Here is a 20,639-nt window from a genome sequence, read left to right on the forward strand (position 1 = left end):
GAAGAATGTAGCTGGACCATTTTCTAATACCACGCACAAAAATAAACTCAAAATGGATGAAAGATCTAAATGTGAGACAGGAATCCACTAAAATCCTAGAAGAGACACAGGCAGCAACGCCTTTGACCTCAGCCACAGCAACTTCTTGCTAGACATATATCTAAAGGCAAGGGAAACAAAAGTAATAATGAACTACAAGGACTTCATCAGGATTAAAAGCTTCTGCACAGCAAAGGAAATACTCAATAAAACTAAAAGGCAACCTACAGAATGGGAGAAGATATTTGCAAATGACATATCAGAGAAAGGGCTAGTATTCAAGATCTATAAAGAACTTATCAAACTCAACACCCAAAAAACAAATAATACAGTCAAGAAATGGGCAGAAGACATGAACAGATGTTTCTCCAAAGAAGACATACAAATAAACAACAGACACACGAAAAATGCTCAACATCACTCGGCATTAGGGAAATACATATCAAAACCACAATGAGATACCACCTCACATCAGTCAGAATGACTGAAATTAACACATCAGGAAGCAACAAATGTTGGTGAGGATGAAGAGAAAGGGGAAACCCTCTTACACTGTTGGTGGGAATGCAAGCTGGTATAGCCACCCTGGAAAACAGCATGGAGAGTCCTCAAGAAGTTAAAAATAGATCTACTGTACAATCCAGAAATTGTGATATTGGGTATTATTATTATTTTTTGCTATTGGGTATTTACCCCAAAGATATAAATATAATGATCCAAAAGGGCACATGCACCCCAATGTTCATAGCAGCAATGTCCACAATAGCCAAACTATGGAAAGAGCTGATATGCCCATCCATAGATGAATGGATAAAGAAGATGTGGTGTGTATATATATATATATATATATATATATATATATATATATATATACATATATATAGTATACAATATACATATATGTATATATATGTGGTGTATATATATATTGTATACTATATATATATATATATATAGTGTGTGTGTGTGTATATATATATGTATATATATATCATTCCTCCCTTGTTTGACAAGGGAGGAATGAATATACAATGGAAAAAAGTCTCTTCAACAGTGTTGGGAAAACTGAACAGTAACACGCAAAAGAATGAAATTGGATGACTTTCATATACCATACACAAAAATAAACTCAAAATTTATTAAAGATCTAAATGTATTAAAGATCTGAAATCATAAACATCCTTGAAGAGAGCACAGGTAGTAATCTTTCTGACATCGGCTATAGCAACATTTTTCTAGCTATGTCTCCTGACGCAAGAGAAATAAAAGCAAAAATAAACTATTGGAATTATGTCAAAATAAAAAGCTTCTGCACAGCAAAGGAAACAATCAACAAAACTAAAAGACCACCTATGGAATGGGAGAAAATATTTGCAAATTACATATCCAATAAAGGGTTAGTATCCAAAATCTATAAAGAAAGGATATAACTCAATACCCAAAACACAAATAATCCAATTAAGACATACAGATGGCACATGGAAAAGATGCTCAACATCACTCATCACCAGGAAAATGCAAATCAAAACTACCATGATTCTCATATGTGTCAGAATGGCTAAAATCAAAAACACAAAAAACAACATGTGTTGACAGGATGTGGTAGAGAAGCAAGCCTCATGCACTGTTGGTGGGAATGCAAACTGGTGTAGCTATTGTGGAGAACAGTATGGTGGTTCCTCAAAAAATTAAAAAAATAGAATCACTCTATGATTCAGGAATCAATCACACTACTGGGTATTTACAAATACAAATTATAAATTGTAAATACAAAAACACTAATTCAAAGAAATACATGCATCCTGACGTTTATTGCAGCATTATCTACAATAGCCAAATTATGGAAGCAGCCCATTCATCAGTAGATGATAAAGAATATGTGGTATATACATAACAGAATATTATTCAGCCATAAAAAAGAATGAAATCTACTTTGCAACAACATGGATAGAGCTAGAGAATATAATGGTAAGTAAAATAAATCAGAGAGACAGATGCCATATGATTTCATTTATATGTGGAATTTGAGAAGCAAAACAAACAATCAAAGGGAAAAGAGAGAGGCACACCAAAAAAATGGACTCTTAACTCTAAAGAACAAACTGGCGGTTATCAGAGAGGGGTGGGGTGAGGCGGGGTGGGTGAAATAGGAGATGGGAGGACTAAAGAGTACATTTATGATGATGAAAAAAAGTAATTGGGAATAACAGAGCTGAGTAATGGAGGGAGAGAGAGGTATAATAGCCATAGTGCTGTTGGCACAGGAGGTGCTGGGGATGGGAGTCCCTAGCAACCAGCAAGGGTTGCTTGCCCCTCTCAGAAGGGGGGGTGGGGGACTTCTCAGCAAGTCCTGTGAGAAAGGAACCAGAGCCAGGAGGTTGGGCAAAGACCAGATCTACCACTCAAAAATGGAAATGCTTGATTAAAACAACTGGTTTCTCTTGCCATTTGTTTCTTGTTTTGCTTTCCTTCTCCTTCCTCTGTTCTCATAAAAGAGCAATTATAAATTGCCACTCTTCTCCACATAGAACACACATATGCCACTCCATTTATGAGCATCAAACGCTGGCAGGATGTCAGCCTAACAACACACATGTATAAACCAATTGAAAACCTGAATCTAATGACCATTAACCCGGCCCACATCTTGGCCCTTTTCATTCAATGCGGAAACATGATTCCATTTTTCTGTAACTCTCTACAAATGGACCTTTCAGATTATTAAGAAAGGTAAGTATGCCTCTAAAGTGTAAATAGTTATAAACATTGGGAGAAAACAAAGGCATGCTCCCCCTCCTTACCTGCAAGGCCAGAAATCAAGATACAAAGTTATAGTGCAAAAAACTCTCATGCAAAATCTCCTACTTTATATGAATGCCAGTGGGCAACCATTATTTGGGGAAGTTCCTCATAACTCCTTTAAAAGTAGTAAGTGCTTCCTTTTCTAATCCCTTTAACAAGACTCTAGACAAGGAGTATTGGTTATTGTGTAAAGACAAACCAGCCTCTCTCCCAACAAAAGGCTGCCCTTCTCTGCCTTTTCTCAAGAAACTAGCAGTGGGTGATTTTGCTTTCCTCTTGCCTGAGGGTCAGAAGTTGACCTCTGGATTCTCCAGCAGGTGATAATTATCACCAAATTGATTAGTTCAACAAAGGAGCCCTAATATTTGCATAAAAGGTTTCTTGGAAGTTTTGGGTGATTGGTCATTCCCAGGAAAAGTCATTGTTGGGGCTTACAAAAGAATCCTTCTCTAAGTCAGAAGTTACCCAATTATCCCAGCCCTCTGGCATCTGGACCACTTTAAGAGAGAGGCTGGAATAGAAAGGTAACTACATCTTGAATCATCTCAAATCAAAACTGCCTAGGAATCTAAGCTAAATTCAATATAGTGAGGGCATTCACTGACTCTAAGAACTGAAGGATGCTTGAACAATGTCTCATTCCATTTTATAGATGGAGCCAAAGCACAGAAAAAGGAATTGATAAATCCTAAATAATGGTTACTGTTTATCAAACAATCACTATATTCTACAGTTTGTGCTAAGTTATTTAACCCCATGATTTCATGTAATGTTTTCAATAACCCTATGAGGTACATTTTAGTAGGACCTCCATCTTCTATAAGAAAAGTAAAGCTTTGAGAAGCAGAATAAGTGCCCCAAGTCACACGGTTGGCAAATGGGAGCATGAGATTTTTGTGAACTACAAAGCTCAAGCTCTGTACCTTTACAGACATTGCCTCTTGTACCCCAGGTCACACAAATAAGAAACGGCAGGGACAGGGCTAGAAGCAAGCATGGGATTCCTAGCCTAATGCTTTTGTACCACCATGCCATAATAGTAAATATGAATAAAATCAGAAGACTAGACCTTCACTAGTCACAGCCCAGAGATCTGATTCAGGCTCCACTGTGGAGGATGTGCTCTGCTGTAAGGAGCACTTTGGGATCTGGTCTGGGATGGGAGGGTTCACTACATTTGTCAGACTAGTCTTCCAGTGATAAGAAAAGAGAGTCTATTTGGCACCTGCCAATGGAGCTACAGAAGATTCTTTCTTCTCTAATTTCCCTAGGTCTGACTTGATATTAAACTTCTACAATGTTCTGTGTTGAGCAAATGTGATAGAAATTTGGTAGGGTACAAATGCCAATAGTTCTGATTTGCTTAAAATTGCATTTCATCCAGCAATCATTTTTTAAATCTACATGCTCTATCTCTTACCCTGGGAACCAAGGGATGTTATAATTTGGCTGATTTTCTTGCAGAAATGCTTTGTAATGCACACACTGTAAAATTACACGAGTTCTTTTTAAAGCTTGGATTCTGTATATGATAAATGCCTTGGGAATGAATTTCTACCAACATTAGCAATTCTCACTGTTAAAAAACCACTCCTTTAACATAGTTTATTACTATGGGTGATGTATAACAGCACCATACTCATCCTTGGTGCTGTGTGCCAGCTAAATTCACCTCCTCCATCTACTCTGCCAAGCCATCTCTTCTTGGTTCTAGGCTTGTTTCAATAAACCACTTCTGACGGTACTGGGTTATTAAAAAATGGTTTTTGCTTGCTTAGTGCTTCAGTGTCTGCAAAGTACGCTTATATATACTGAGTCACAACTACCTGCTGTGGTAAGCAGAAGACATGTTATTATCCCTAAATGACTAAAGGAGCAGAGGTTCAGGGAGTTCAAGAGACTTACACAAGATCCCACGCCATTGACTAATGAATCTAGATGTTCTGACTCCAAGTTTTTTTTTTCTTTCAATTTTTGCTTTGGTCTTTATTTATTTTTTAAAAGATTTTTATTTATTTATTCATGAAAGACACACACACAGAGGCAGAGACACAGGAGAAAGAAGAAACAGGCTCCATGCAGGGAGCCCATCGTGGGACTTGATCCTGGGACTCTAGGATCACACCCTGGGCCGAAGGCAGGCGCTAAACTGCTGAGCCATCCAGGGATCCCCTGGTCTTTATTTTTTAGAGCAGTTTTAGGTTCACAGAAAAATTGAGTGGAAAGTACAGGGAGTTCTTATACTACCTATAAGTCCCCCCCACCCCTAAAATACAGTGCCTGCTCCTATCACTTGAGGTCTTTTTAAACTTGAAAAACTAATTCTAAGTTCACCTGGAAGAATAAATTGGTGAAATTATTTAAGCTGTTTTTGATGTTGAAATAGTAACCAGAGGAAGTTCGTTGTATCAGATATTATTAAGATGGTGATAGCTAACAGTTATTGAATGCCTCTTCATTCCTTTCCAAGCACATCCTCTTTGAATGTGCTAGGAAGCTTTACAACTACTCTAGAAGGTAGTTAGAGGAACTACATTTTACATATGAGGAAAATAAGGCAAAGAGAAAATTAGATGCCTGTCCCAAGATCACATGCATGGATGGAGCTGGGATTGTAGCCCAATAAATTTGGCTGGCTTCAAGCTCCCTTTCTTAACATTCTGCTTGTCTCTCTCATATTGTATAATCTGAATTCTTGAGATAGATGAAAACTCAATTAGGCAGATCAATGAAATAGAATAGACAGCTCAAAAGCAGACTTTAATGTATGTAAGACTGAAGGTATGATTAAGTTGAGAACTCAAATCAGGGGATAACACAGAATGTATTCAATATGTGGCTCCAGAGTGATGATAGTGCTCAGCCCTTGGTATCAGACAAATCTGAGAGTATATAGCAGCTCCGCCATTCACTAGCTTTCTGACCGTGGCATAAAAGCAGTGACTTATGGAGGCATGTAAATTGCTTTGTGTAGTGGCTTATACAAGACAAGCACTCGATAAACATTAGCTATTATTATTAGCACTCAATAATTACTAGCATGGAAGAAAGAAAGCTAGAATCTTCATACCACACACAACAAAATTTCCAACTAAATGCAAAAAAAAGAAATTAAAAATAGAGTAGGTTTATCTAATTTTAGCATGAGGAAAGATTTTTCCAGTTATAGAAACTAGGGGGAGAAATCTTAAAACAAACATTGATAACTGCACAATAAAAGTTAATTTATATACTATGCATAGTTGAGGGAGAGAGAGAGGAAGTGCACAGGAGCCAGGAGAGGCAGAGAGTGACAAAGAATTTTAAGCAGGCTCCACAGTCCATGCAGAGCTCCATGTGAAGCTCAGTCTCACAAACCTGAGATCATGACCAGAACTGAAATCAAGAGTCAGATTCTCAACTGACTGAGCCACTCAGGCACCCCTAAGCATAGGTGTTTTAAAATAATAATTTTAATATGATGTAAATTTAGATACTAAATTTACCAATATAGTAAATTTACTAATTCATTTATTTTTAATTTATTTTTAAAGATTTTATTTATTTATTCATGAGAGACACACAGAGAGGCAGAGACACAGGCAGAGGGAGAAGCAGGCAGGCTCCATGCAGGGGACCCTGATGTGAGACTGGATCCCAGGACTGTGGGATCACGTCCTGAGCTGAAGGTAGATGCTCAACCACTGAGCCACCCAGGGGTCCCTAAATTTACTAATTTAAATGTAAAAATCCCTGGTGATTCAACCAATAAAGAATAATTTCAGTGAAACAAAGTTTAAAAATTTAAATATTAATTTCAATATTAAATTTCACTAGAAATTATTCTTTGTTATTAAATCACCAGGAATTTTCAGCACAAGATCTAACATCTTAACCAAGGCCCGGGCTCTGGGCTTACTCTGTCTTTCCCATTCCTTAAAGGGGTTTAAAAAGAAAGACACCATCAAAGAGACTGAGTCAGATGATTGCAGTCACTTTTTTCCTAGTCCTTGCACAAGCTGTTTGATTCCTGTCCAGAGCAGGAAAAGCCAGTATTTTAGAAAAATCTAATAAAGAATTTCACATTACAAGATCTCTCTTAACAATTTAGATTTATCAACAGTATTAAAATGTATTTTCTTCTGATCTAAACATTTCTCGTTTTGCAATTTACTTTTTTGTATGTAATTTTATTTTGTTTTATTTTATGTAAAGTTTATTATTACTATTTTTTTAATGATTTCTACACCCAACATGGGGCTCCATCCCCATGGAGGACATGGACACCAGAATCACGACCTGAGCTGAAAAGCAAATGCTCAACCACTTAACAGACTGAGCCACCCAGGTGTCCCTTAAATAAGTATTTTAAATACTAAGCATGTATCACATTTAAAAGACATTCCACAAAGCATAAGTGGTTATTTTCACACCAAAGGCCAGGTGGAAAACTGGAATGAAAATAAAGCATGGTTGATGAACATCGGTGCACTTTGGATGGACCTGGGTTTCATCCTGGCTCTGCCTTTTTCTATCTGTATGACTCCCAACAAATAGCCACACTTCCTGGCACATTAGTTTCCTCATCTGTAAGATGGAGATGATAATTGCCTTTCTCTCATGGGGTTATTCTAAGTAGTATAGATAACAAATGAAAAGCATCAGCTCCATTGTCTAGTTCCAGAGTAGATATTTTGTCAATGCTTGCTCTGGTTCTTATCCTAATTGTTTCATGTATCCTCTGCTGATTGTTAGACAACTTGCTGAGATGGTTAGTTTCTCATTTTAGATGACATGTTTCTTCTTCTTTGTTTAGGTGACATGTTTCTTGAACACAGGGACTAGTTTCATATTTCTTTAGAATAGCTTTTCCTATTGTGGGCACTTCTTTCCCTGACTTCTTTTGTTCTCTCTCTCCTCTCTACTGTTTTCACATAGGATTCTGTACTGGTCACTTGACAAGGCTGACTAATGGATAAAGTTGTATACTGCAGTGATTTATTTCTGTGAGTTACTAGGAAAAGAGGGGTTTATGTGTGCATGCAAGTATGCATTTTTTTCATATTACAGATACAAGGCAAATTGACAGAGTGACTTGCCCAGGGTCCCACAGGCTTTGCATCTCTTCTTGCCTATCTACCCATCATATACCTCATAAAAGTATACAATTCTAAAGATTGAAGGGGTGCCTGGGTGGCTCAGTTGGTTAAGCATCTGACTTTTGGTTTGGGCTCAGGTTGTGAGATCCAGCCCAGTGTGGGGCTCCTCGGTCAGCGGGGAGTCTACCTGAGATTCTCTCTCCTTCTCCTTCTGCCCTTCCCCTTCTGTATGTGTGTGTGTGTGTGCACTCTCTCTCTCCTGTTCTATCTCTGAAATAAATAAATCTTAAAAAAAAATTGCAGAGGGCTCCCTACATTTGAATGATGGCTTCTTGTAGTCTTTTCACAGCAGTACTGAGGATTGTCTTCCATTTCAGAATTTCCATTTTTGAATGAGGATGTTGAAAGATCCAACCTTGAAATAACAACAACACGACCAAATATTAACTTAAAGGGGATATTTAAAAATTTACCCATTATATAAATCCTGCTCAGCCATTAGTCTACCCAAGCCTACTTAAAAAAGGAACTAAAATCTAGGGGCACCTAGGTAGCTCAGTCAGTTGAGTTACCAACTCTTGGTTTTGGCTCCGTTCATGATCTCAGGGTCATGAAATTGAGCCCCTAGTTGGACTTCATGCTCAGTGGGGAGTCTGAGATTCTCTCCCTCTCCATCTACCCCCCTCAGCTTGTGCTTGAATGCTTGAGCGCTTGAGCGTGCACACACACACAATCTCTCTCTCTCTCTCAAATAAATAAACCTTTAAAAAAGAAAAAAGAACCCAAATCCATTCATATAAAATATAAGTAATTAGCTTAAGAATTACTCCTCCTCAGGAGATTTGCACTAAAATGGGACCAAAACTTCTACCCAAGGAATTAAATCCCTATGATGACTTCTGAAGTATTAGAGGACTTTTAAGAATCCTACACACACTGCAGACCTACAGATGAGCTTCGTCAGCATCCCCTAGTCTCGAGATCCCATCTCTCAAGAGAGAACATTTTATTGGTAGTCCGCAGACTTGGGTTCTGTTCCTGTCTACTTCATGGACACTAGAGGAAAAGAAGCACTTTATTTCTAGACACAGAGTATGTGAATTTAGGGCTGGCAGTGACTATCCTCCTTCACTGTGTAAAGCAAGCCTAACTGTAGAATTTAGTCAAGCAGAGATGGACAGAGAAGAATCTCTGCAAGTGTTGCTTCCCACCATCCTGCCTTGGATCTTTGCTCCTGCAGTTCTCCCTTTAATCTTGTGAGCTGCCCCCAGTACACTAGCAAAGAATTCTCTTGTTGCTTATGCTAGTGTGAGTTGGGCTCTTGTCACCTACAGCTTAAAGACTCCTGACTAACAAATCACATTCAGTTTCATCATCCAGATCATGAGAACCGGATCATGAGAGCCCTAACTCTAGACTAGAGAAGACTGAACAAACTCTATCCCAGTTTCCTAAGGGTTATATAATGTAATCCCAGACTCTCACTTTGGGATTTCAGTCTTGCCCCTTAATGACTAAGACTTTGCTCCTTTCTCACAGATTATCTGCTTGCCATTCAACTGCCTATCACTGACTCTACCCACCTATTTGGATTCCTGGACATTTTCATGCTGAACCCTCTGGATACCTCATGACTTACTTCATTCCTATTTGCTGTTTTGCCATGCTTACTGAGCTTGTTCTTAGCATATGCATATTCCTCAATACCTATCCCAATCCAGTGAGACAGTTTTAATAATAAAATTCTATTCCTTAATTATAGGGCATGGGGAGGTGTTGGAGGGATACTTGACTCCTAAAAGCACATTCTCTAAAAGTAGAAACTTTCAACAGTTTCTAAAGTTCTTAGATTATGACGAAAAGATTATGAAAAGCAAATCTATTAGACCCAGGGCAACCAGCCCCAACTCTTACTCACTCCCTGAGCCACACAGCAGCTAGCTACATTATGTCTGTATTTCAAGGGATGACAAGGTTCCCTTTTCCCAACAACCCATATCCTATCCCTTTTACAACCTCATTTGGGGATAGACTGTATTCTTTCTAGATTTTTGTAACCATAATCTTCCTTGAGAAGTCTCCTGTATAACATTTAAACAGTTTAAGAAACAATATTTGTCTTTTAACACAGAAGCTTTAGTTTCTTATCCAAGTTGGTATGTTTTTGTGATGGAAGACCATGCCGACCTAAAGGTAGTTTCTCAGAACCATGAAGAAGAAACTCCCAGGTATAAGAGTGGAGATACCGGGCAGAGTGGAGATAACCGGCAGACCCTGTGGCTCAGCGGTTTGGCTCCGCCTTCAGCCGGGGGGGGGGGGCGATCCTGGAGACCTGGGATGGAGTCCCATGTCAGGCTCCCTGCATGGAATCTGTTTCTCCTTCTGCCTGTGTCTCTGCCTCTCTGTGTCTCTCATGAATAAACAATTATATAACTTTTATATTTTATAAACAATTTATAAAATTTATAAACAATTTTATAAACAATTTATAAAAAAAAAAGTGGAGATATCAAGGAAGACTGGGTTAGAGGAGATGCATTTGAAAACTTTGACTAGGCATTCATGAACTTAAAAGCCTGGCTTTGATTAAGGTCATACTAAGAGGATGACTGGGAGAAAGTTTCCAAATTCAGGGAATGTAAGTGATTCTCACGGTTGCTCATCAGAGTAGACCCTAATTTGGATGGGTAAAGGGATCTTACCATTTTCTAAGCAGATCTTGGATAACAGTGAGAAGTGGATGACAACAGGTAAATTGCTATCTTGGGGTACATGAGAATGTTGGTTTTGGTTGACATGAGCCAAAAAAAGAAAAAAAGGAAGGAGGAGGAAGTTGAGGGGGGAGAGGGAAAAGAGAAGAGAAAGTGAGTATTTTTCTAGGTCATCATCAACACAAAAATCAGTTGTCAATATTTTAATATTCTTACCAGGGCATTAGCAAAGTTTTCTATAAGAACCCATAATGACCCATGACCCATTAAATATTTTTATTTGCTCTGGAAATGAAACAGCTTTTTAAATTGAAAATTCCTCTGCATAATTTCTTGATTTACTAAAAGATTGTTTTAATGTTTTTGTCCTAAGAACTGCCCTTCCACATGAGAACTACTGAGAAAACATTCATGTTTTATTTTCATTTATTCTTTTAGCAACTGGAGGATAGCAGCCTGTTGCTGGTAAAGACATTTTAAAAAAAGGCTACATGGACACAAGACTTCTTTGTATCTTTATTAAGTTTTATGCTAAATTTAAATCTAAAACAAGAAATCTCATTAGTCTATGAAGAAAATTTTCCTATAGAGAAAAACTAGACCTTAAAAGCTGTCTAAAAACAAAATACTAACGGGTATTTTGAAAAGAGAGCAAAACTCATAGTAGCTTCAAACTTTATATATGAATTGAGAAGTCCACAAGTCCAGGATCCCATAGCAAATAGGCTACATCTAAGATTTTAAAAAATAAAAATAAAATTTAATTCAATTTAAAAGATGAGAAAATTATAATGATATTATAATTATAATGATGAGATGATAAGCAACAGATAAGAATGTACAAAATAACTATGACTAATGTTTATTGAACACTTACTATATCCCAGCTACTATGCTAAGCACATTATGTGCATTATATAATTTATTTCTTTCAACAAAGTTCTATCATTAATCATTCTCATTTTACAGATGAGGAATTCAAATAAGTCTAGATTAAGACCAGAAAATTTGCTAGGACTTGCTCTAACAAGTTCCCAGTGATGTTGATACACTGGTTCAGGGACCGCACTCTGAGAACCATTGCTACAGAGCCTTTCAATCTCTTAATTAACAGCAATCACCTGATCTTAAAAAGTAAAAATTGTATTGCTAGAACTATCTTGTTAAAGCAAATGTATTGGGCTTCATGAACCATCAGGAACCTATTATAATATGAACATCCTGAAGGGTTACTCTGAGGATCATGAGATAATGAAGATAGTAATAATAATAATAATAATAAAATAACAAACATATAAGTAGTGTCTACCACTGGGTGATGGGTGGAAGTGTTGAATCACTATGTTGTACACCTGAAACTAATACAACGTTTTATCTGAATTGGAATTTAAATAAAAACTTTAAAAAAATAAGTAGTGTAAAAAAAAAAAAAAGTAGTGTCTACCATACTTCGTTACTTTTCCAAGTGCTTTAGTGTTAACTTATTTAATATTCAGAACCACCCTGGAAGGAGGTACAATTTGCAATACCACGTCACAGAAAATGAAACTGAGGCAAAGAGGGATTAGGAAATGTGTTCAGTTATACAAGTAGTAAGTGAGATAGTCAGGATTTGGACCCAGGAATCCTAGGAGCAAAGGTTACTCACTACACTGGGTTACTTCTCTGTCTCAGAGGGGTCTTGTAGAGACAGCTGCCACTACTATTTATTCTCCTTGTCAAAATTATTATCTCTCATATGATAGCAGAATAAGAGTTAGGGATAAAGTAGCAGAAAGGACCCTACACTGGGAGTTAAAAGACCATGGTTGAGATCATGGCTCTTTCTGAAACTGTATGACTTTGGGCAAGTTGACCCTTTGGCATCTCAGTTTTCTCCTTAGTGAAACAGAAATCCTGGACAGGGGTGTCTGGACAACTAAATTAGATAATGGCTAGAAAGATCTCTATGATCTGTAAAATATTATAGACTAATATGATTGTAATATTTAAAATATCAGTTCTTTTGCTACATTGAAACTTGCTCGTATATATTCAACACAATAGAAGCCAAAGTGAAAAATCTTAAGTCCTAAAGATAAAGCTACACTCTGGGGATAAAAACGGGGTCTACCAGTACTCTTCACAATATAGTGCTAAGCTCTGGTGAGGTTCTTCATCCTTTTTTTTTTTTTTTTTTTTTTAATTTGTATCTATTTATGATAGTCACACAGAGAGAGAGAGAGAGGCAGAGACACAGGCAGAGCGAGAAGCAGGCTCCATGCACCGGGAGCCCGACGTGGAATTCGATCCTCGGTCTCCAGGATCACGCCCTGGGCCAAAGGCAGGCGCTAAAACGCGGCGCCACCCAGGGATCCCTCCTCATCCTTTTTTAATTGCATGTCTGTACCAGTGACTCATATTTCCCTATCAAGTTTTCTAAAATCATTATCAGGAAAAATTTCAGACCCCTAAGGCTTTATTATTATTTTTAACATTCTCAGGGTTGGTACTTGCAAATATTTTCCCCCTCTCCTGCCCTTTTTTTTGTAATGTGGTAAAATATACACAACAAAATTTACCACTTAACCATTAAAATATTTTTATTGTGGTTAAATTTGCATAACATAAAATTTACCATTTTAACCATTTTTAAGTGTTTAATTGTGTAGCATTAAGTTCATTCACATTGTTATGCAACCATCACTACCATCTTTAGAAATTTTTCATTTTCCTCAACTGAAACTCTACCCATTTAGTTATAACTCCCTATCCTCCCTTCCCCTGAGCCCCTTGCTACCATCATTCTACTTTCTGTCTCTATGAATTGGGTTACTTTAGGTACCTCATATAAGTGGAATCATATTATATTTGTCCTTTTGTTTCTGGTTTATTTCACTTAGCATAATGTCTTCAATGTTCATCCATATTTTAACCTGTATCAGAATATCATTCCTTTTTAAGGCTGAATAATATTCCACTGTGTGTGCATACTATAATTTGTTTATCCATATACACGTCCATACACAATGGACATTTGGGTTGTTTCTACCTTTTGGCTATTGTGAATAATACTGCTATGATATTGGTATACAAACATCTGTTTGAGTCCCTGCTTCCAATCACCTCCAGTTGAAGATAATTTCATCTAGCCCTCAAATTATTTTTAAAAATAATTTTTCAAATACAATGTATGACACAAAATTTAAAATAATCATATTCAGAGGGAGTCAAGAGAACATGAATGAGAATGAGCAGAAACAAAAGGAGAACCCAGAAATAGATTCACATTAATATGCCCAACTGATTTTTGAGAAAAATGCAAAATCAATTCAATGGCAGAAAGAGCATTTTTCAACAAGTGATGCTGAAGCAATTGGACATCCATAGGCCAAAAAATGAACCTCAACCTAGGTCTCACATCTTACACAAAAGGTAACCCCAAATGGGTCACGGGCTTAAATGTAAAATTTGAAACTATAAAACTTCTAGAAAAAAAATAAGGAGAAAATCTTCAGGATTTAAGGGTAGGCAGTGAATTCTTAGACTTGATACCAAAAATACTATTCATAAAGAAAACTTTTGATAAATTGGATATCATCAAAATGTAAATATTTTTCTTTGCAAAAGACACACTATTAAAAAGTTGAAAAGACACTGGGAGAAAATTTTTACAAAGCACATATACAACAAAGGACTAGTACCTAGAATATATAAAGAACTCTCAAAACTTAACAGTGCAAAAAGCAAATAATCCAATTAGAAAATGAGCAAAAAAAAAAAAAAATGAAAGATATTTCACTGAAGTGGATATATAGATGGCAAATATTCAATATTTTAGCCATGAAAGAAATGCAAATTAGGGGTGCCTAGTTGGCTCAATGGGTGGAGCATGAGACTGTTGGAGTTGTGAGTTCAAGCCCCTTGTTGGGTGTAGAGGTTGTTTGAAAATAAAATCTAAAAAAAAAAAAAGGAATGCAAATGAAAACTACAAGGAGATACCACTACATACCTCTAAGAATGACTAAAATAAAACATGATGATAATATCCAAACACAAGAGAGGATATGGAAAGATGGTATCATTCATGCATTGCTGGTGGGAATGTAAAGCAGTATAAGCCTCTTTGGAATACAGTTTGAAAGTTTCAGATAAAAGTAAACATGCAATTGCCACATAGCCCAGTAATTGTACTTTTGGACATTTATGAAAGAAAAATCAAAACTTGTATTTACATAATTCCTATACATGAGTGTTTTAGCAGCTTTCAAAACAGCCAAAAAATGGGGGGGAAAACCAAAATACCCAGATGTCCTTCAAGGAGCAAATGATTAAACAAACAGGTACATTCATGCCATGAACTGCTACTAAACAATAAAAAGAACAAACTACAAGTATATACAACCTGGATGTATCTCCAGAGAATTAAGCTGATTGAAAAAAGGCAATCACCAAAAGTTATATATTGTATGATTCCATTTATATAATATCCTTGAAATGACAAAAATATAGAAATGGACAACACATTAGTGGTTGCCAGGATTAAAAAGGGGGTGGAGAAAAGAGAGAAGTGGGTGTGGCTGCAGAAGGACAGTATGAATGATCCTTACCTTGACGGAAATATTTTGAATCTGGACTGTATCAGTGTCAATATCCTGGTTGTGATATTGAACTACAATTTTACAAGATGTCATATGGAGAAAATGAGTAAAGGGCATATGGGATCTCTCTGTATGTGGGTCTATAATCACCTTAAGATAAAAAGTTAATTTAATGCAGTGCCTGGGTGGCACAGTTGGTGGCACAGTCTCTTGGTTTTGGCTCAGGTGGCAATCTCAGGTTGTGATTTCAGGGCTGTAAGATCAAGTACTGTTTCGGGCTCTGTGCTCAGGCAGACTCTGCTTGGGTTTCTCTCTCCCTCTGCCCCTCCCCCACCCCTCTATCTAAAAAAATAAAAAAATACCTTAAATAAAATTAACTAAAAACATTATGTATGTGGATAGCATCATATTTCTGTTGGACCCTGCCACAGTAAAAGAATTTGTAGGATCCCCTGAGACAGAGAGTTCATATCACAAGAAGTATAATAGATAATTTCAATGAAAGCATTATAAATTTTTGTTATCTTTCTCCTGACTTTCACTAATACACATTAAAATTATTAACACAAACCAAGTATCACTAATATAATGTTTTGGCAATATCTCACTCACTTGTTGTTTTTATTCTTTTTTTAAAAAACCTGGATGATTATTTATAAAACTAACTAATAACTTCTACTTACCAGATGGAACATGGTGGTCTTTCTTTACTTTCACAAGATGATTTTCCTTATGATATTCCTCCCTTGAATAGCTGCTGATTTGGGTCGCTTTGGGATCTCCTTGCAAGGCACTGTTTTTGATTGAATTTTTGGTTGCACACTCATAAGCACCTTCAATAAGATCATGCCAACTGTAATTCATAAGATTTACAATTCCTGCAGGGTATATACGGTTACACTCTGCATATTTCTGCAATATCTCTCCAAGTTCATGCAGTATTTCAGAAGCAAGGAGTTTATATTCAAGTAGATTCTTTTTCAGGTATATTTTGGAGACTTGAAGTTTAGGAGAAAACTTGGCAACCCTAGGCGTTTGTGAGATGCTGAATGAATGGACCTCATCTTCCTCCTCAGCTTCAGCTATTGTAGGTAGTCTTGCATCCTTTAGTTTTTTAGATATTGGACTCTTTGTATGTCTGTAAAAAAACATATGTGGGGATCCCTGGGTGGCGCAGCGGTTTAGCGCGCCTGCCTTTGGCCCAGGGCGCGATCCTGGAGACCTGGGATCGAATCCCACATCGGCTCCCGGTGCATGGAGCCTGCTTCTCCCTCTGCCTGTGTCTCTGCCTCTCTCTCTCTCTCTGTGACTATCATAAAAAAAAACCCAAACAAACAAACAAACAAAAACATATGTAAGCCTTAACGATATTTTATCTTCTTTAACCTAGCAATTCAACTTCTAGAAATCCATCTTAAATTGTAATAGAAAAGGTATATAACATCTGTGAATAAAATTGCTAACTGTAACATTATCTTTTGATAATAGAATTGAAAGAAACCTAGTGACTATAAGGATATAGCTAAATAAGTAATGCCATTCTCATACAATGGGTAGCATGAAAAAGTATTTGGAGGGCAGCCCGGGTGGCTCAGCAGTTTAGCACCGCTTTTGACCCAAGGCATCGAGTCTCTGTCAGGCTCCCTGTGTGGAGCCTGCTTCTCCCTCTGCCTCTGTCTCTGCCTCTCTCCCTCTCTGTGTCTCTCATGAATAAATAAATGAAATTTTTTAAAAATAAAAAAAATTTAAAAAATATATATATTATAATATATAAAGATTATACATAACTGTATATGTGGGATGTCCTCAAAGTGTGTAATGTCTATATCACATATCTGGTAGTACAGAGACTAAGCAAAGATCCTCCAAAAAGTACATTGATTTTTTTGGATTGTGGAAGTCATTTTTTATTGGATATTTTCTAACTCTTCCTTTTTTTTCAAGTAGGCTCCCCACTTACTTAAACTCACAACCCTGAGAGACTCGCATGCAAGAGTTGCATACTCTACAGACTGAGCCAGCCAGGCTCCCCTCTAACTTTTCTACAATGAATATTTATTATGTTTGTACACAGGAGATAAAAACATGCATGTGTGTTGCTTATTAATCACTTTAATTATAAGACAAGACAGAGGTCATTTCTTCCAGAAAGCCTTACCTGAATTTCTTAGGTTAGTGGACAAACATGTTCTTTGTTCTCTTAGGCTGTCTTACACACCCCATCAGATGTTACTATATTATACTGAAACTCCAAAGCAGCAACATAAATAGATCTACAAAGAGACTAAGTGTTTCAGATAATGGAATTTTTAGCCACAGTTTATGAAACAACTATGCATAGCATGTTTAAAACTTGCAAGTGGTCTTCCCCATTTGCTAATAGCACCTAGGTAATTCAAAGTAACCCTCTCTTGGGGACAACTAGAAACGCTGGACAAAGTTTGAAAAAAATCTTAAAGACTACAGAGAGCTAACAAGAAAGTGACGAATTACTATCAGTATCTGGAAGAAGATGGAATCCAAAGAGAAAAACCCCATTATTTTCCCCCCTCATGGAAGGTCAGGGTGGGGAAAGATAATTTACTAATTCTATAAGAGGCATTTGAGAGACTGAAAGACTAGTAGGGCTTTTGATAGCTTTGTGGAGGCTAAGGGTTAAAAATTTGGAATCTAGGGCCTTCCATGGCAAGGTTACTGGTTGAGTCTCAAAAAGGCTGCATGCATACTAGAAGTAAGGGTTATCCAGAAGTACACCTAGTCCAGCTCATTATAACATAGCTTCAATTATCGCATTCCCTGACATTTAATTAAGGTGACCCCAAAGTGTTGCTATCCCCAAGCCTCTGACAAAAACAAATGTAAATCTCCTCCAATGGAAGCTAACTCTGTCCTAGCCCTCAAATTATTTTTAAAAACAATTTTCAAGCACAATGTGTGATACAAAGTGTTTTATAAAACAAGATTCACAAGGCATCAAGAGAACATGAATGAGAGCCAGGAGAAACAGCAATTGATAAAATAGAACCACAGGGAGATACAGAGTTTAAAATAACTCTGCTTACTATGACCAAGGAAATTGAGAATTTCTGCAAAGAATCGAAAACTACACACACACCCCCACACACGTATAAATATTAGAGCATATCTGAAAAAGAACTATATAGAAATTATAAGCTGAAAAATACAATCACCAAAATTAAGAACTCAGTAGATGGATTTAACAACATATTAGGGATGCCTGAGTGGCTCAGCAGTTGAGCATCTGCCTTTGGCTCAGGTCGTGATCCTGGAGTCCCGAGATCTAGTCCTGCCTCAGGCTTCCTGCATGGAGCCTGCTTCTCCTCTATCTGTGTCTCTGCCTCTTTCTATCTGTGTCTCTCATGAATAAATAAATAAAATCTTTAAAACAAAACAAACATATAACATATTAGACACAAAGCTGAAGAGAAAATTAGTTACATGAAAGATAAGTCAAGAAAATCTTCACAATGAAGTATGGAAAGTTAAAATTGAGCAGAAGTAAGATTATAAAAAACCATCTGGGGATCCCTGGGTGGCGCAGCGGTTTAGTGCCTGCCTTTGGCCCAGGGCGGGATCCTGGAGACCCGGGATCGCATCCCACATCGGGCTCCCAGGTGCATGGAGCCTGCTTCTCTCTCTGCCTATGTCTCTGCCTCTCTCTCTCTCTCTCTCTCTCTCTGTGTGTGTGACTATCATAAATAAATTTAAAAAAAAATAAAAAAAAATAAAAAAAACCATCTGTTTATAGTCATTGAAATTTACTATTAATTTTAAAAAATGAAAGGAGATCAAGGCGCCTGGGTGGCTCACTCAGTTGAGTGTCTGACTCTTGATTTTAGCTCAGGTCTTGATCTCATTGTTGCAGAATTGAACAGTACATGAGGCTTCACGCTCAGTGGGAAGCCTGCTTGGGGTTCTCTCTCTCACTCTGCTCCTCCCCCACTCGTGCTCTCTCTTTCCCTCTCTCTAAAATAATAAGTAAAAGAATAAAACAAAAACAAAAGGATAAAATGAAGGAGGATACTTTTGGTGATTTAAAAAGTGTGTAATTTGACCCACCCCATGAATTTATATATATATATAAATATATATATAAATATATATATATAAATATATATATTCACATGATCGTACACACATACAGATGTTGTATATCTATATGTACGTATATATGTAATTTTATATACTCACTGGTTTTTAGAAGACAGAAATCTTGTTTTAATAACCTTTGTTAACTATTGTAATAATGATACTATAAATGTATTCATCACTTTATAGTTATAAAGTACTTTCACATAGACAACTTTATTCAACTCTAAAAATATCTCTATTAAATAGGTGTTATTTCTATTTCATAGTATTCTATATATAATATGATAGTTTTACTATCATTTATTTATTAAATAATAACTGTTGTTGATCTAAAAATTTTAATTAATAGGCAGTTGATATTGAACTAGATATTTCAACAACCTTAGGAGGTAAATTTTTTATCTCTCTTATTACTGAAGGGGAAATGTTATATTTATTTCTAGGATAAAGACTTTTCACTTCAACAAAACTAAGTTTAAAAAAAGATTTAATATTAAGGAGCACTCATCTGGGTTCTTCGATTTCTTTTGCATTTTCTGGAGTGTTGTTAGATATAAAGAAAGGACTATGATTGTCAGATGAGTCCAGAAAAATATCAGCCTAAGCAATATTTTATGTGACAGTGAACAAGTTTCTGAAAATCCTGTAAACTAGGTAGCTCTAGGCCAGAATTCAGTGGCAAATAGCCATGGGGCAGAATTCAGAGATATATTTTGTTTGACTTATCCAGTGAAGTGTACATGGCATTTTAAAAATTGGATTGGTTGCCAGTATGTGAGGGCCAGAGGTATTCTGTGAAAATCCACATTCCAAGTTTCTCTTAAAAATGGAAAGAAAGTCTACGCTTTCTTTTTTTTCTTTCTTTTTCTTTTTTCATTTATTTGTTTGAGAGGGAAAGCAAGAGCACATGAACAAGTGAAGGAGGAGCAGAGGGGGAGGGAGAGGGACAAGCAGACACAGTCCTGAGCACAGAGCCCCATCCAGGGCTGATTCCATGATTCAGCCTATAATTCAGGTTGTAATTCCCAGATTACAACCTGAGCCAAAACCAAGAGTCAGATGCCCTACTGACAGAATCACCCAGGTGCCCCATCCCACAAATATTTTTGGTTGATGAGTCCATGTTCCACATGCTGATTACCCTCGTTTTTGATCATATCCAACTCTGGGTCCTTAAAATGCACAAGGTTTGAATCTAGGATGTAGGGACTAAAGAAGACAAGGTTTCAGCTGACTCTCCTTTATTAATATTTTTTAAAGATTTTATTTGTTCACGAGAGACCCAGAGAGAGAGAGAGAGGCAGAGACACAGGCAG

The 20,639-nt window shown here is 36.9% G+C and overlaps 1 protein-coding gene across 22 annotated transcripts in view; it reads right to left on the reverse strand.

Moving 5' to 3' along the window:
- The window catches only part of LOC140602893 (uncharacterized protein C3orf20 homolog), a 125,925-nt gene that overhangs the window by 82,647 nt on the left and 22,639 nt on the right, over positions 1–20,639 (reverse strand). For 15 of the 22 annotated variants that reach the window (XR_012005860.1, XR_012005861.1, XR_012005870.1 and 12 more), the window contains 3 exons: positions 15,894–16,348; positions 10,622–10,681; positions 8,235–8,334 (listed from right to left, as the gene is read on the reverse strand). The exons of 1 other annotated variant lie outside the window; for it this stretch is intronic. Coding sequence is in view for 5 of the 21 variants with exons in the window: in XM_072773136.1 (XP_072629237.1) it covers positions 8,235–8,334; positions 10,622–10,681; positions 15,894–16,074 (341 nt within the window). In the remaining 16 variants the exon portion in view is untranslated. Of the gene's footprint in view, positions 1–8,234; positions 8,335–10,621; positions 10,682–15,893; positions 16,349–20,639 lie in introns of those variants that run through there. 6 more of the 22 variants (XR_012005873.1, XR_012005863.1, XR_012005872.1 and 3 more) reach the window with 4 other exon arrangements.

This window comes from Canis lupus, chromosome 13 (genome assembly GCF_048164855.1).
Source record: "Canis lupus baileyi chromosome 13, mCanLup2.hap1, whole genome shotgun sequence".
In the NCBI taxonomy this organism is placed as follows: Eukaryota; Metazoa; Chordata; class Mammalia; order Carnivora; family Canidae; genus Canis; species Canis lupus.